The sequence below is a fragment of the Peromyscus maniculatus genome, chromosome 5, assembly GCF_049852395.1.
Source record: "Peromyscus maniculatus bairdii isolate BWxNUB_F1_BW_parent chromosome 5, HU_Pman_BW_mat_3.1, whole genome shotgun sequence".
Lineage (NCBI taxonomy): Eukaryota > Metazoa > Chordata > Mammalia > Rodentia > Cricetidae > Peromyscus > Peromyscus maniculatus.
In genome coordinates, this window is record NC_134856.1 from 55,907,644 (window position 1) to 55,923,188 (window position 15,545).

A 15,545-nucleotide genomic window follows, 5' to 3' on the forward strand; every position below is an offset into this window, starting at 1 on the left:
GAGCAAAACCCCCTCAACAGAGGACTTATGTGGTTCTGAGGACACATTGAGTAGGGCAGGTGCTGGGTCCGTGCCTGCCCAGATGGAAATCCACTGGGAGGGTAAAGAGGTAAATTTTGGTATATGGCATAGCTTTGCAGTCTGTGGTTTGGCTCATCAAGTTCAGAAATACTGAATGAGAATTCTAAAAGTAAGCAGCATATCAATTTTTGTGACATTGTTACAGTTATTCTACTTTTAATTAATTGCATACTTCCCCTAGTCTGTAAACTATCTCACCAGTACAGTGGCAGGATTTTGAAGTGAGAGTAGTCAGGTATCCACGTTGTTCACTGGGACAATGAGAGAAGCCACATTAGTGTGTGTCCCCGGGCCTGCTGTCCCCCTGCACTAAATGAAGCACATAGGATTGTGGAGCTCTTTCAGGTGTTGGCGTGCTTCAGAGGGTGTCTTCTCTATTGTAGAGTTTCCTTGGCTGGGCTTGTGTCTCTTTCTCACGTGAACCAGGCTGACAGCGTAACCATCTATCCCATGAATGTGCTCGTTGGTTTTTATTTGGGATATGCTTATGTCCCAATGCAGGATGAACCAGCATGGTGATGAGTACCCTGTCATGTCTTTTCAATTAGTTGCCTCTTTGTGACTTTCTGGAGTGAGATCTGCATTTCTGGTTGAATTTGTGTCATTCCCAAGCACCTTCCCTCTGCTGTTGTAAATGCATACTGCCTCCTCATTAGCTGGCGAGCTGTATGTGAGGACATAGGTTCCCATGTTAAGCTCTTGTCCTGCTTTGTTGAGGTCAGTGGGTGGACGGTTGTGTGAATTGGCTCTGTCATAGACTGTTAAGGTGTAGTGTCACAGGATGGCGAATGGAGACGGTTTTGCTGTGTTCCCACCTCTCTGGGCTCATCTTGCCATCACTGCCTGCACACACTGGCAGATGGTCATAGGTCCCACGGTATCCTAATGCTCAGGGAACTCCTCGATGCTTCTCTCCAGCTTTGGTTGTAAAGGTGCTGCTGCTGCTGTTGTTATTTTGTATGTATATATGCAGTGATCTGTGGTGTGTGGGCAAGAGTGCCACAACACATGTGGGGGTCAGAGGACAGCTTTGTGGGATTAATTAATGTTCATGGTTTCCCTGGACCACACTTGAAAATCGTCGGGCTGTACAGCAAGTATTTCACCATCTGAGCCATCCTGACGGTCCTTAAAAGTGCTTTTAAGGATTTGTTGAGTGTTTTCTCCGGAAATGCATACAGGAGGTTTGTCTTTGTCTTCCCTCGTGGATAGTCCCAGGGCTTTTCCTCCCCAGTGACTGATATGTGCAGTGGTGGTGGATGTCCTAATTCTGACGTCAGCCTTGTGTTCTTAGCTGTGGTTACACCACTTGGTCACGGTGTATTATTTTCATCACATGGGGTTGGAGTCTGTTAGCTTGTCTTTTATGTAGAATTTTTGCTGTAGCATTCTTAAATGATACGATTTCCTTCTTTTTGGCTCTTTTTTCAGACTTGAGCCTTATGCAGATCCTTATTATGACTATGAGATAGAGCGTTTTTGGCGTGGTGGACAGTACGAGAATTTCAGGGTGCAGTATACAGAAGCAGAGCCGTATCATAACTATCGCGTAAGTATGATCCACATGTTAAAACTTCCCATAGATGGGGTCTAACTATGTACCTTAGGCTAGCCTCAAATTCATAATCCTCCTGCCTCAGCCATACAAGCAGTGGTGTGTACTTCCCTTACCTGTCATCAGTCAGCCCTTCCTGTGGTATGTTTCCTTTGAGCTTATTCAGTTAACAAAATGTATTGAGCCACAAGTCCTGAATTTGAGCCCACATTGGTCATGTAGGGAGCCACTGGCTGTGTTTGTGATGTTCTGATGTCTGGTGGCCTTTCGTGGAATCATTGTTTTTGCCATGGTTTTATAAGATTTGCTCGTAAGGAAGGCATTAATGCTGGTTTTCAGGAGACTGTCACCTTTGTGAGTGTGTCGCTCTTGGAAGTCTCTGAGTAATGTACTTGTGTGTAGCACCATTCTTGCCCTCTAGCCTGCTGGTTAAGGATGTGCCTCTGGCTGGCCTTGCCATACCGGTCTAGTGAAGACTCCCAAGAACCTAGTGTGTATAAAGATCTGTGTGTGCCAGACTGCCCGTTCCATCTTCGCTGTCAACCTGCTCGGAAAGTCTGCTTTAGGAAAGGCTTATTAGGAGCCCTTGAGCAGTTATGTGCTGTGACTCATGTGGCAGCCCCAGCAGCCCATAGGTAGAGAGCTGTGCAGACTCACACCTGTCCCAGAACTACAACATTACAGCTTTCCTCTTGGAGGTAGGATGCAGGGTGCGGGTACTTGTTCTCTGTTGTATCTAGCGACACAGGTGGCAGGAATGGACGGGAGTGCGCATGATGTCTCCTAAGGTCGCCAAGGCCCAGAGCCTGTCAGCCGGGCTGTGCCTGAACTGTTTGAATGTTGACTGTTAAAGCAGGAAACAGGTCAGCAGCGGGGGAGTGCATTAGGGGTGCACACACTTCCTTCAGTACATTGTTCATGAAGCACTGTGGTGTGGGCTTGCCCACATGGGCAGCCATTGAGACTTCCATCCTAAGAATGAGCTGGTCACCCATGGGAGGGCCTGTGGTATAGAGTTCATACCAGACTGGTATTGACAAAGTTCTGTTGTTATTTGGTTGGGGTAACTTCACTCTTAAGTTGTATGCATTCCTGGTTTTTTAACATATTGTCGTGTGTGTGTGTGTGTGTGTGTGTGTGTGTGTGTGTGTGTGTGTGTGTGTGTGTGTGTGTCTGTCTGTGTGTGTCTGTCTGTGTGTGTCTGTCTGTGTGTGTGTGTGTGTGTGTGTGTGTGTGTATTATGTGGTGCTGGGAATCAAACCTTTGGACATACTAGATCTGTGGCTTTCAGATCGGCTCTCACTTGACCCAGGCTTGCGTGAATTTGAGATCCTCCTGCCTTCGTCTCCTAGTTGCCGGCCTTTGCTGTCAGACACAGCTAAGTTGTCTTAAGGAGACACTGGGAATAAAATGGCCTCCTGAGAGCATCCTCCTACCTGCTCCCTGTTTTCTCTGCACTTCCACCAAATAGTGTGTAATTTGGCATCTATATTTGGCTTTTTAACCCAGGAACGGGAGAGGGAACGGGAGCGAGAGAACAGACAACGAGAACGGGAGCGGGAACGGGAGCGTGACCGAGAGCGTGAGCGAAGGCAGAGGGAGCGCGAGCGAGAACGGGAGCGTGAGCGGGACAAGGAGCGGCAGAGGAGGAAAGAGGAGTGGGAGAGAGAGCGAGCCAAGCGAGATGAGAAGGACCGGCAGCACCGAGACCGGGACCGGGACAAGGACCGGGACAAGGACAAGGAGAAGCCGAAGCCCCGGTCCCCGCAGCCACCAAGGTAGATCACCCCACTTCCCATCTATCAGCATGTCTTGCCCTGTGGCCTCTTCTAAGCTCTTGAGGCAACAGCTCCTTGCTTCCCTGAATCAGCCTGCGTGTTTAGGACTTGGTGTGGATGTAGAGCCGTTCACTGTAGGCTTTGTGTCCGGTTTTTTTCTCTTAAATTGTATTTTCAGAAAGCACTATGGCTGTGCCTCAGTTGCTTTTCTTGTCTGTCTGTTGGTGGACATTGGGTTGTTGAAACTTTTTTTTTGTTTTTTCGAGACAGGGCTCCTCTGTGTAGTTTTGGTTCCTGTCCTAGATCTCGCTCTGTAGACCAGGCTGGCCTCACGAGATCTCACAGAGATCCGTGTGCCTCTGCCTCCCGAGTGCTGGGATTAAAGGCGTGAGCCACCGCTGCCTGGGTTGTTGGCACTGTTTGACAGTTGTAGGTATGAACATCTGTGTGCACTTTTGTGTGTGAATGTGGATTTTCCTTCTTGGTTACCTATGGGAGGAGCTGCTGGGTCATCTAGTAACTGTTGGAGGGCCTGACAGACAGTTTTCCTAACAAGCCACTCTCTCCATGGTGCTGTCCCATCAGGCTGGATCTGTCCCTTCTGCATCCTCTGCAGGGCAGCAGGGGTGGGAGTGGAGAAGTGAGATGAAGAGTCAAAGGCAGTGTGCATAGCATTGTAAACGTCCGAATGCATTTAGGTAGGCTTACCGACCCCTGAAACAATACAGTGACTTTGTAGTGTTGTTTTTATCTGTGGAGCTCCGCCTTGAACTTAGGATCCTTCTTATGTCGGTTTCAAAACTGGTGTGATTCCAGGCCTGTGCTACTGTGCCCAGCTACTTTTGTTGTTCTTTCCACCCATCCCAGAACACATGATCTGGGGCTACGTTACCTTTGCTGTCATTTGTTACCAGTTCTGTGTCTCTGGGTTCACTGGTTTATGAGTATCGTCAAATACCTTTTCAGATTCTGAGTCAAAGTGGTAGATTGTGGGAAAGTCTTGCTCTGGTCCAGCACTTGCAGTTCAGGACTGGACTTGGGCCTTCTGGTTTGGTCAGTTGGTCAGTAATTCAAGCTACAGGACAGGATTTTGCTCTTGTATTTTTTGTTTTGTTTTGTTTTTTCGCGACAGGGTTTTGCTGTAGCTTTGTGCCTTTCCTGGATCTCGCTCAGCAGCCCAGGCTGGCCCCAAACTCACAGAGATCCGCCTGGCTCTGCCTCCTGAGTGCTGGGATTAAAGGCGTGCGCCACCACTTCCCGGTACTCTTGTATTTTTATAGTGTCTGTGTGGTTCTGGCTGTCCTGGAACTAGGTATGTAAACCAGGCTGGCCTTGATCTGTCTGCCTCTGCCTCCAGAGTGCTGGGATAAAGGCATGTGCCACCATGCCCTACCTGCTCTGGGTTTTGTTGATGTCTCATTCAGCTGGCATGTGTTGTCCTTCAGTGTCTTTAGGACACAGGGTGGAGAAATGTCAGCAAGATATACTTAGATCCCTGGTGTCTGGTGTTATATATGTGGGGCTAGAAAAGAGGACCAGACAGCAAGTGTCAACTTTGGGAAGAGGGCCATACCATAAGAAGTAATGGCAAACCAGGATGGAGAATACCTAGGACTTGAATTTCCAGGGACCTTCCAGAGGGAAGAAGCAGTTATTGAGTTGAGAGTTTTTTTAGCCAGTAGAAGTCATCCATGTGTGGTGGAAACCATTAGCTACTCACATGATAAGTGGACATGAAGAGATGCAGTGGGTACCGCCCACTGAGATGAGGACACAGTGTATGCAGTGTGACCAGATGGGGCAGCCCTGGGGAAATCTGTACAGTTTCCTGGGAGATAAGCCAAAGTGCATGCTCCTCGGGTGTTGGCAGATTAAGGTAGGAGGGAAAAATGAAGGGAAGAACCCAGATGCTGTGAGTTCCCTCTTCCTGTCTTTATTAGATGTTTAGTCCTCCTCATTTTAGAAGTGACTTTCCATCTATTGCTCTTTATTCTTTGACCCCAGACTTGGCAGCTGTCCGGGTTGGAGTTCCCAGACACGTGGGGTATCTGCTTTGCTCATCAGCAGTTTACTTCCTTGTGCCACTCTTGGCCCGTTTGCTGCCAGCCTCAGCATTGACTGGGGCGGTACAGCTGACCCTTGCCCCGCAGAGAGAGGTTCCGGTAGCCTTGAATGTGCGGTTGTGCTGCAGGGAGATAGGAGTGTGCTGCAGCTGCACCGAAGGTCAAAACCAGAGATCACCTGTGCCGTTATTTCTTTGCCCCTTTAGAAATATCTGTGAAGGGCAAGTTTGTCCTTGTCCATCAGCTTCCTGCTGTAGTTCCTGACCAGCATTCCTCCCTTTGGCACATACTACAGCCCTGAAACAGACCACACTCAGTGAGTGGGCTTTGGGGCACCTGTGGAGAGGTACAGCCTCCTGTGGTTTTGTGTTCTGCCCTGCTTTTCTAGGTCTGATGGGATATCTGGGTGATTATCCCCCACTAAGAGGGGAGTTCAACGTGGTTTTCTCAGGGTGTCTTGGGAAGCAAAGATACAGCCTGTGTCATTCCTGCAGACTCCAAGTGTGGACCGTCATCACTCAGAGCACAACTCATGTGTCAGCTGGGTGGTGTTAGCCTATCGGCTCAAAAGCTAGACACCTTGATGCAGGAGCTTGGTAGTCTAGATGTTCTCTGTCGCCAAACTTGTTGGCAGTGATGGGCAGGTCAGTCTTGCAGCCTTTTCCTCTAAACGTTACATGAACTTTTTCCTTGGGTAAATCTGGTAATGGATTTATTTTTTTTTGGGGGGGGGGAGTTTCGAGACAGGGTTTCTCTGTGTAGCTTTGCGCCTTTCCTGGGACTCACTTAGTAGCCCAGGCTGGCCTCGAACTCACAGAGATCCGCCTGGCTCTGCCTCCCGAGTGCTGGGATTCAAGGCGTGCGCCACCACCGCCCGGCCTGGTAATGGATTCTTTAATGATGGTTCATCCAGTCATTCCTCTGAAAGACCTACCACTAAATATGGGGCTTACGTTGGATATCCTGTCTAAAGCCATTAGCATTTCCCATGGTTTCATCCACATAGCCTCTTATTTGACCTTGATTATTTGTAGTCCTGACTGAGGATCAGAGCCCACACCCCACCCCATTCTTCCCCATACTTGTCCAGATTACTGCCTATTACTTATCTGCATACTTTGGCTTTTTAAACTTCCAATATCTTTTCTTTCTGTTTTGGTGATTGAACTCATGGTACACACATGCTAGGAAAGCACTCTACCACTAAGCTATATCTCTAACCTCTTAAATACCTTTTAAAGGAAGTTTTGCATCATTGCTATAAAACACATACCAGATCATGTGCTTCACGGAATCACTGGAATAATAATTTCTAAAGTTGGGTGTCTATAGTAACAAAATTCAGCATGCTGTTGCCACCCTCTCACACATGGACATGGTGGATAGCCCTCCTCCTTGGAGAGCCTTGAGCCAGCCACTCAGATGAAGATGGTACTATGAATGCCTAGGTTCAGATGCTCACCCTACAGGGATGAGAAGATCAAGGCCCATCCACAGCTCTGTCCTTCACCTGCTGAAGGTACCTGCCTGTTCTCAGTGAGACCCAGTGTCTATCTCTAGAGGTAGTGAAGGACTCCCTGCAGAGAGGTTTGAGTACTTACTTGGTTGCATCCAAAAAAGAGGGAACTCCACGCTTACCAGGGTATTCCTCCCATTTCCTTCCTGTGTGGAAAGGCTGCACTGGGCAGATGACTAGTGGAGAGGCTAGTGACCCTGGTGTCCATTCTTCTTAGTTTAGATTTTTTTGTTTTGTTTTATAATGGTATTTTTTTATGTGTATGATATTTTGCCTGCATGTATGTCTGTGCACTACATTTGTGCAGTGACTATAGCAGCCGGAAGAGTGTGTCAAAAAATATCTTAGAACTGGAGTTACCGACAGTTGTGAGCCCCTAGTGCTGGGAATATAACCCAGGTCCTCTGGAAGAGCAGCCAGGGCTCTTCACTGCTGACATCTCTTCAGCCCCTCGGCTTAGTTTTTAGAATGAGACCATCTGGGAAGTATAAAATTGACCCAGTGGCCAGTGACAGGGAACTGCTATGTCGGGTCGTTAGGTTCTCACTCCCTTCCTGCATTTCTTTACAGGCAGCACCAGAGATACCTGGGGCATTCATTAGCTTTTGGGGTTAGGGCTGAGATAACAGTGGCACAATCTGCATTTCATATGTCTTGTGGGATAGCCTTCAACACTGGATATTGTTCTTACCTGGACCCCTCAGCAGGTAATGGTCATGGTGCCTGCCACTGGCTGGTGACTAAATAGTAGCTCTGGAAGTATAAATAGGCAGGGTTTTTATTTCCATGGTGGTAGTGCAGCCTTCCTTGATGCCCTTTTCTTTAGCCTGTCTGAGCACTTGAGGCCAGTCCTGTTAGGGAGGAGGGCCTGGGATACTCGCTCTTTCCATGCATTAATCAAGAAGTTCCCTGGCTGCAGTTGAACCAGACTCTTTAAATGTAAAGAAAATGCTGAAAGCATGGTAACTTTTTTAGTTAACAGGAATTTGAAAACACAGTGATTGTTTCTTTTAATTTCATGAATACTGCATACCTACTGTGTGCCAACGCTAGAAATAAGCATGTTTGAACCAGATGAACTCCATCCCTGTCTGACACTATAGTCAGAAAGATAGAAATAAGTAATGGCACCCCCTAAAAGTACTTACTGTTAGACTTAAGAGAAAATGGGGATGCTCCCAGAAAGAAAAAAAAAATGGCATTAAAGTTAAGACCATTTCTGGAGGGAACTAACTGAGATTAGGTGTGCTGTTACCTCTTCTTCAGGTATCTCTATAATAAACTCACTGAATGTGCTGGCTTTCCAGTCTCTTTCACGGAAGCAGCATTGCTGGGGAAGGGTAGCAGCCTGAGCATTGAGAACCCCTCTGTGATTCCAGCCGTCAAGCTGAGCCACCAAAGAAGGAGACCACCTCTGTGGGGCCACAGGTAAAGCGAGCCGATGAGTGGAAGGACCCCTGGCGCCGATCCAAGTCTCCCAAGAAGAAACTTGGTGTGTCAGTCTCCCCAAGCCGGGCACGAAGGCGTCGCAAAACCTCTGCCTCATCAGCTTCTGCTTCCAATTCCTCCAGGTAAAGAAGGGACCTGTAAAGACAAGTGGCTTGTTGATGACCACTGGCTGCCAGTTGTGTGTGTGTGTATGGGGGGGTCACTGCCCAAGGACAGGTCAAGGGGATATTAGGTGGGACTGATAACAGGAATTTTGGTAGGACTTCACATCCCCCAGAACATACAAAAGTAAGTAGAATGGGTGACCCAGAATGGTATAGATACTACTCTGGCTGGCTACCAGAGACATACATTCTCTCAGGTAGGAGAGAGGCCTCTCAGATCCTGTGGAAAAGGTGCTAGGTTGCTGACAGAAGAACTGCACACTCCCTCCAGCTTTTCAGAGAATTTGCCTCAGTGGCTCTGACCTCTAGTGTGAACACATGAGGAAGTGAGTGGTAGGTGGTAAGAGCTGTGTCTCCCTGCCTGAAGAAGGAGTTCCAGATGGGGTCTAGGAGGGGCCTGAGGTGTGTGTATGTGGACAGACGCAGGGACACAGCCATGTGAACAGTAGGGTCAGCTTGAAAACTCACACTATTCTCTAGGGTACCCAGTGAACATGGGTACATCCAGGCCCCCAAGTATTGGTCTCTGCTACATTCCACTGTAGGGTGATCATGCTGCAGTGTGTCTGTAGGTTATCTCAGGATCACCTCTGCCTCACTGTGTTGCTGTACATGTTTGTGAATGTTCTCCTGTCTCTGTGTGTGCTGTCTCTCACTGCACTAAAAGAGCATTGGCTCAGCACACCCCAGTGGGTAGTAGTGAAGGTCACCTTTTCACTGCCTCTACTCTGTCTGTCCACTGGCCCACAGGTCATCTTCACGGTCTTCATCCTACTCTGGCTCTGGCTCGTCCCGATCCCGGTCCCGATCTTCATCCTACAGCTCCTATTCCAGCCGCTCTTCCAGACACAGCTCGTTCTCAGGAAGCCGGTCCAGGTACGTCCCAGCCTCCTGAGCTCCTAGTAGGTACAGTGGGGACAGGCATTCTGGACAGATGGAGTGGTCTTGTTTCTCCCTGTAAAATATGGCAGGGTTCCTGGGTGCCTGCTTCCAAAGTGGTTTTGGTAAATACACACTGAGAAGCAGTTTGGACTGGAATGCCAATCAGCATATACTGCAGGTACTAGACATAGGACCTGCATCTATAAGATGTCTCTCTGTTGAGTCCAGGGGTAAATATGCAGTGCTTCCATCATCCTAGAAAGCCCTAAGAGGGTCGAGCAAACTTTTGTTGAATTTTCCCCTTTGAAAATAGATACTTCCGCCGGGCGGTGGTGGCGCACGCCTTTAATCCCAGCACTCGGGAGGCAGAGGCAGGCGGATCTTTGTGAGTTCGAGGCCAGCCTGGGCTACCAAGTGAGTCCCAGGAAAGGCGCAAAGCTACACCGAGAAACCCTGTCTCGAAAAAACCAAAAAAAAAAAAAAAAAAGAAAAAAAAGAAAATAGATACTTCCTAAACTTTAAATAAAATTCTACCAGCACATAACACTGCATCCAGCTTGACCTGCCCCCATGGAAACCTGATGGTTTGGTCTTTCCACCAGTGGAGGTCAGGCTGGCTTGAGGGGTAGGGACTGCTCAGTGGTCCAGCCCTGAACTGAGCTGATGATCCACTGTGGACCCTCCCAGCACTGTCCTCACCGTAAGCTCTTGAGAGGGGTCAGAACTTTGGCACGGCATTCAGTAAAGCTGGTAGGGTATGTGGGTGGAAGTACTTTAGTCCTAGTCATTAATTGGTGCACAGAAAGCCACGCAGCCCTCTGCTTTAGGACATATTATCACTAGATAGCTGTGTGAGAATAAAATGTTCTGTCTTCTGTGTCCCTTGCAATGTTACCCCTTCCTGGCATATGGTCTTGCTTTATTTCTTTGTTTGTTTCTTTCTTTATTTTTTAAAGGAAATTTTGAGATTTATTCTCTTTTGGAAGAAAGGGTCTCACTGTGTAGCCTTAGCTTGCCTGGAACTTGCTATATATTAGACTAGGCTGGCCTCAAATTCCCACCTGTCTCTGCCTTCCAGGTGCTAGGAGTAAAGAAGTATGCCACCACCTCCAACTGGTGTGGCTTTAGATGTGATGATAGAGGGGATCAGAAAACAGTTCTGAGAGGTCACCAGGCTGTCTCATCTGATGCTCGCTCATGCTTTTGTGGGGTGTGGAGTAAATTGCATGTGGACCTATTTTCATGGACATGGTAGAATGCAGAATAGCAAGCAACCAGGATGGGGAAAAAAAGTAACCTTTCTCTGCAGGTGTATGTAGGCCATCCAGAGGTGTGCTGGCACAAACCCGAGAGCCCAAACATTGGCAGGTTTCTTCTGCAAGTGTACGCAGTCGGGGGGGAGGGGGCAGCAGACAGATGTGGCCATGGGCCTGGGTGGGGAGCACAGGGAAAACCTGTGGGAGCCTCTGAGAGAGATAAAGGTCATGTAGGGTACTGTAGAAAATATGAGACTCTGGAGAAAAGTTGTGTATGGGATCTTTCCTCTGAGCAAGCAGCTGACAGTGTAGCAGAGGGTAGCAGGAACAAAAGCGCTGTGCCCATTTCATGCCCTAAGGTTGGGGTAGTTGGGTCAAGGAGGCAGCTGGAACAGGGTAGAGAGGGAGAGGACTCCAGGTTTCACTTTGCAGGTGTTTCTGATCCTTCCAGGTAAATCGAGCACAGCAGAGGGTTGAGGGTCTTATAGCAGGCAGGACATGGGAGGGTCTTGCAGGTCAACCCAGGAAGTGTGAGCTGACATGCCAGTGGGGATGTTCCGCCATCCCACCAATAGCTCAGAAGCTTCATCATATTCTCACCATTGACCATGATCTTCTTAGCTATTTCCCACAGTAGCTGCGCCTTTCTTGGTAGCTTAGCCTCCCTTGGCACTATCCTAGAGACCTGTAAGGCCTGGGTAGCCTCCTTTCAAGTGAGGAAGGAGACCTGGAGTGGAGTCCCTGCCTGGGGGCTCAGCAGCTATCCTTTCTGAAGTTCATCTGTAGCAATCCCTCCCAAAGCTGTACTCAGGAGGGTACGCTGAGAGGGGAGAGGAGTCTGGTAAACTGCCACGAGACCAGTGCGTCTCAGAGGGTCCCTCGCTCGGGTCGCGCTTTTTCAGGTTCTCCCATAGTAGTGACCCAAGAGGTGAGGCAGCAAATGCAAGGCCACAAGAGCAAGTGCTAGGTTTCCTGGGCACCTGCCTTTGAACATGGAAGCATGAAGAACTGCAGGAAACCGACCCACTGCTTGCACCACCCAGCTAGAAGTAATGGGCATCCTGTGTGATGGTTTTGAGTAGGCAACATGGGCCAACCCAGTCCCTTTCATCCTCTTGACGGAAGTGTGATCTCACTGTCAGAATGCCATCCTGGAAACTCCGCCTGGACCCAGCCCCCTTTCCCGGCTCTTTGTCTACCCTGCTGACACACAATACTTGTGTGGAAATCGTCTGGTCATAATCTCCTCCCAGCTGTACACTCCCTGCTTATGTGATGCTGTCACTGCTTAGGGACCTCTGTGTCTGTGCCTTTGCCTGCCAACCAAGTGCTTGGGACCCTTACCAGTTCTGCCACCTCCCAGCTACTAGGTGTCTCAGATCCCACACTTAGCCAGAGCCATCTTCACCCCATTTGGCCCCTGGCTAAGGCAGAACCATGTGCCCTCTCCTGCATACAAGCACCCACTCCTTCCTGAGGCTGCACGCTACCCTTCCCTCTTTCCTCCTGGGTGTGTGTTTTATCAGGTGATGAAGCAGCTGAGCTTGAGCCTAAATTCTCTGTGGATCAGAACCATTTCCTAGGGGATGTGCCAGCTCCAGCCAGTGAGGGAATCTACCAAGCACCAGACTTCCTCCTCACACTCTCTTTGTTCCCCAGGTCCCGGTCCTTCTCCTCGTCCCCATCCCCGTCTCCCACACCTTCCCCACACAGACCTCCAGTCAGAACCAAGGGGGAGCCGGCCCCGCCTCCCGGGAAAGCAGGGTGAGTCCTGAGCCCCCTCAGGTCGCTATGGTGCTCCACTTCGGTGGGGTCTCCAAGGCTTCCAGCCTCTTCCACTGTCTCTTCCCATCCCGTGCTTGGACTAGAGGTGAAGCAGCCTCCAAAGGGCAGCAGAGAAGGCTCTCAGGAGGTGGGCGGAGGCACGGGCTCAGCACCTAGACTTGGGTCCCTGTGGCATGGACCTTGGCAGCCATGTGCCATGTCTGAACTGCAGAGCCCTGAGATGTGGGTGCATTGAGCAGGGACCCCAGCCCTATCCTGCCTTGACACTGCCTCTGCCTCACAGGGAGAAGTCACTAAAGAAGCCAGCCCCACCCCCAGCCCCACCACAGGCCACCAAAACTACTGCTCCTGCCCCTGAGCCTGCCAAACCGGGAGATCTTCGAGAAGCCAGGAGGAAGGAACGGCAAACCAGGACTCCCCCAAGGAGGTGAGCATGTGAACTTATGGTAATCCTGGTAAGGTTCTCCTGGTCCTTGATGCTGCCAGATAATAGACGCTGATGAAAACTAGAGCCTAGGAGGTAATTGCATCGCCAAGGCAGCATCAGGGACGCAGAAGCCTGACCTGGAACACATCTTAGGCCCATGACCATGGCGTGCAGGAAGGCTTTGTCCCAGCAAGGTCTGCCTCTGAGGCGCACTGTGGCTTGTGTTGCAGGCGGACACTCAGCGGCAGTGGCAGTGGCAGCGGCAGCAGCTACAGTGGTTCCAGTTCCCGATCCAGGTCAGTTGCCTGGTCTCACCTTTTTCCCTCACCGACCATGTTAGGGACTCCTCAGTGTCCAAGGGACACACAGCTCAGAGCGAATAGCCTCCCTTCACACGAGAGCATCTAACCTTAGGGGAAGAGAACTAGACCAGTACAGCCCAGCTGGACAAAGTGAGGCCAGTTCCAGGTTCTCTGTCCACACCTTCCCTAGGATAGACTGTTCTCTGGGCCTACTGATCCCTAAGCAGTTGGGAGGAGCCCGTAAGACCAGAAAGGATTTAGAAGATGGAGTCAACTTGATGTTTTTGGAATCTTGAATTGAACCCGAGTGCTCTGGAAGAACAGCCAGTCCTCTTAACCGCTGAGCCAGCTCTCCAGTTAAAGCTAGGAAATTCTTAACTCTTCTGTCTGCTCCCTGCCTCTGTTCTCTATTCTGGCCCCTGATGACCTCAGGAAGAGCTGATTGGTGTTTGTTGTAGGTCTGTCGTGACCCTGCACTGTGCCAAAACTAAATCACCATCTCCCCTCCATCCCACCCACACCCACCCCCAGTCTTTGCCCTATGTTCACTGTCCCTGACAGTGAAACTATCACTGCTTGTTTAATTTACAAATTAAACATCCAAAATTTTTTTGGTGGTGGTACTTAAGGTGAAACCCAGAGCCTTGCATTTTGCTCAAATGCTCTACCACTGAGCTCCAGAGGTTTGGTTTTGGTTTGGGGTTGGGAGACTCCCTGTTTCCCAGATGAGCTTGAATTCCTGGGCTTAATCAGCTTTCCCAGGAATCTGGGGCTATAGGGGTCCAGCACACCTGCCAGCGGGCGTCACCTCTTCTGTTCTGCTTTTGGTGTTTTACAATAGGTCTCACTATCAGCCCCGGCTGTCCTGAAACTCACAGAGAGCTGCCTCACCTTCCCAGTTACTGGGATTATGGGTTGTAGCTGTTGTGTGTGTGTGATCAACTAACTTAAAAGTGTGTCCTTATCACCATTGGATAGGGCTTAGTCACATTTCCCTTCCTAGCATAGTATCACCCAGGTTAGTGAAGTAGAGATCTCAGCTCATGACATAGCTGTCCCTTCATTGTATAGTACCTCTGAAAGTCCCCTGAGATCTCTTACTCTGTTGATGTGCATTCCTTAAACATGGAAATCGGGTAAAGACGAGCATAGAGACACCCCCCTCCCCCACTGCCATCAGCCTGTGGCCCAGCTGTCTGGCAGTCGGCATGGGGCTAAGGGACACTGCTGTGTTTGTGTGTCTAGGTCTCTGAGTGTGAGCAGTGTCTCCTCGGTGTCCAGCGCCACCTCAAGTAGCAGCTCAGTGCACAGTGTGGACTCAGAGGACATGTATGCAGACCTGGCCAGTCCTGTGTCCTCAGCCAGCTCTCGATCCCCCACCCCTGCCCAGACCAAGAAGGAGAGAGGTAGGTAGGGCCCTTGCCCTGGGGGTGTGGGCTCAGGGGCGAACTTGAAACAGAGACTATTTCACTGTCCATGTGCACAGGAAGCCATGACTGAGGATTTGTTGTTGACAGGGAAATCTAAGAAAGAAGATGGAGTGAGAGAGGAAAAGCGGAAACGGGATCCGTCCACACAGCCACCCAAGTCCTCCAAAGCTCCAGCAGGTGGGAAGTCCTCCCAGCAGGCAGCGGCACCTCAGCAGGCAGCCCCTGGGCAGCCCCAGCAGGGCTCCTTTGTTGCCCACAAGGAGATAAAGCTGACACTGCTGAATAAGGTGAGATCAAGGGGACAGGCCAGTATTACTGCACCTGGACCTGGGTGCTAGGCATTCCACCCTGCCCCCGAGCTGAGAGGTCCAAAGGTTAGCCCCTCAGAATTACAGTCCATGTGCCTGGGTCCTGCCTTCAAGGCTCCATTGTCTGGAAGGGCCAAGGCCTGACATGTTGGGGTCCTACAAGGCACTTCCCTATGCAGCACAAAGGGCCCCATCACATGGTTACAAGGGCCACAGAACTGCTTTATAGAGGTGGGGGAAGCAGGGCCAGAAAGAGGACCATGGGAGCAAAAAACCATTCGCCGGTGACAACGGATACACCGCCACCCATTTCCTTGCCTAACGACCACTCAGGCCCTACCACCCTCACAGTACTGTGCTGTTTCAGGCGGCTGATAAAGGAAGCAGGAAGCGCTATGAGCCATCAGACAAAGACCGGCAGAGCCCTCCAGCCAAGAAGGCCAATTTGTCCCCAGACCGAGGTGAGCCTCCCAGGTCCAGGGCCTGAGGCACACCATGGGTGCCACAAATAAGCCAGAAGACCCACCTGCAGGGCCTTGACACTGCATC

At 50.1% G+C, this 15,545-nt stretch overlaps 1 protein-coding gene across 8 annotated transcripts in view; it reads left to right on the forward strand.

Annotated features, from left to right (window-relative positions):
• Nucleotides 1–15,545, forward strand: part of Zc3h18 (zinc finger CCCH-type containing 18) — a 42,467-nt gene that overhangs the window by 23,020 nt on the left and 3,902 nt on the right. For 4 of the 8 annotated variants that reach the window (XM_006987382.4, XM_076572234.1, XM_016005911.3 and 1 more), the window contains 10 exons: nucleotides 1,513–1,630; nucleotides 3,146–3,414; nucleotides 8,373–8,564; nucleotides 9,357–9,482; nucleotides 12,404–12,508; nucleotides 12,813–12,956; nucleotides 13,187–13,252; nucleotides 14,504–14,664; nucleotides 14,776–14,975; nucleotides 15,364–15,457. In XM_006987382.4, the coding sequence (XP_006987444.1) occupies nucleotides 1,513–1,630; nucleotides 3,146–3,414; nucleotides 8,373–8,564; nucleotides 9,357–9,482; nucleotides 12,404–12,508; nucleotides 12,813–12,956; nucleotides 13,187–13,252; nucleotides 14,504–14,664; nucleotides 14,776–14,975; nucleotides 15,364–15,457 (1,475 nt within the window). The remainder of the gene's footprint in view (nucleotides 1–1,512; nucleotides 1,631–3,145; nucleotides 3,415–8,372; nucleotides 8,565–9,356; nucleotides 9,483–12,403; nucleotides 12,509–12,812; nucleotides 12,957–13,186; nucleotides 13,253–14,503; nucleotides 14,665–14,775; nucleotides 14,976–15,363; nucleotides 15,458–15,545) is intronic. The other 4 variants (XM_076572235.1, XM_076572236.1, XM_042277807.2 and 1 more) reach the window with 1 other exon arrangement.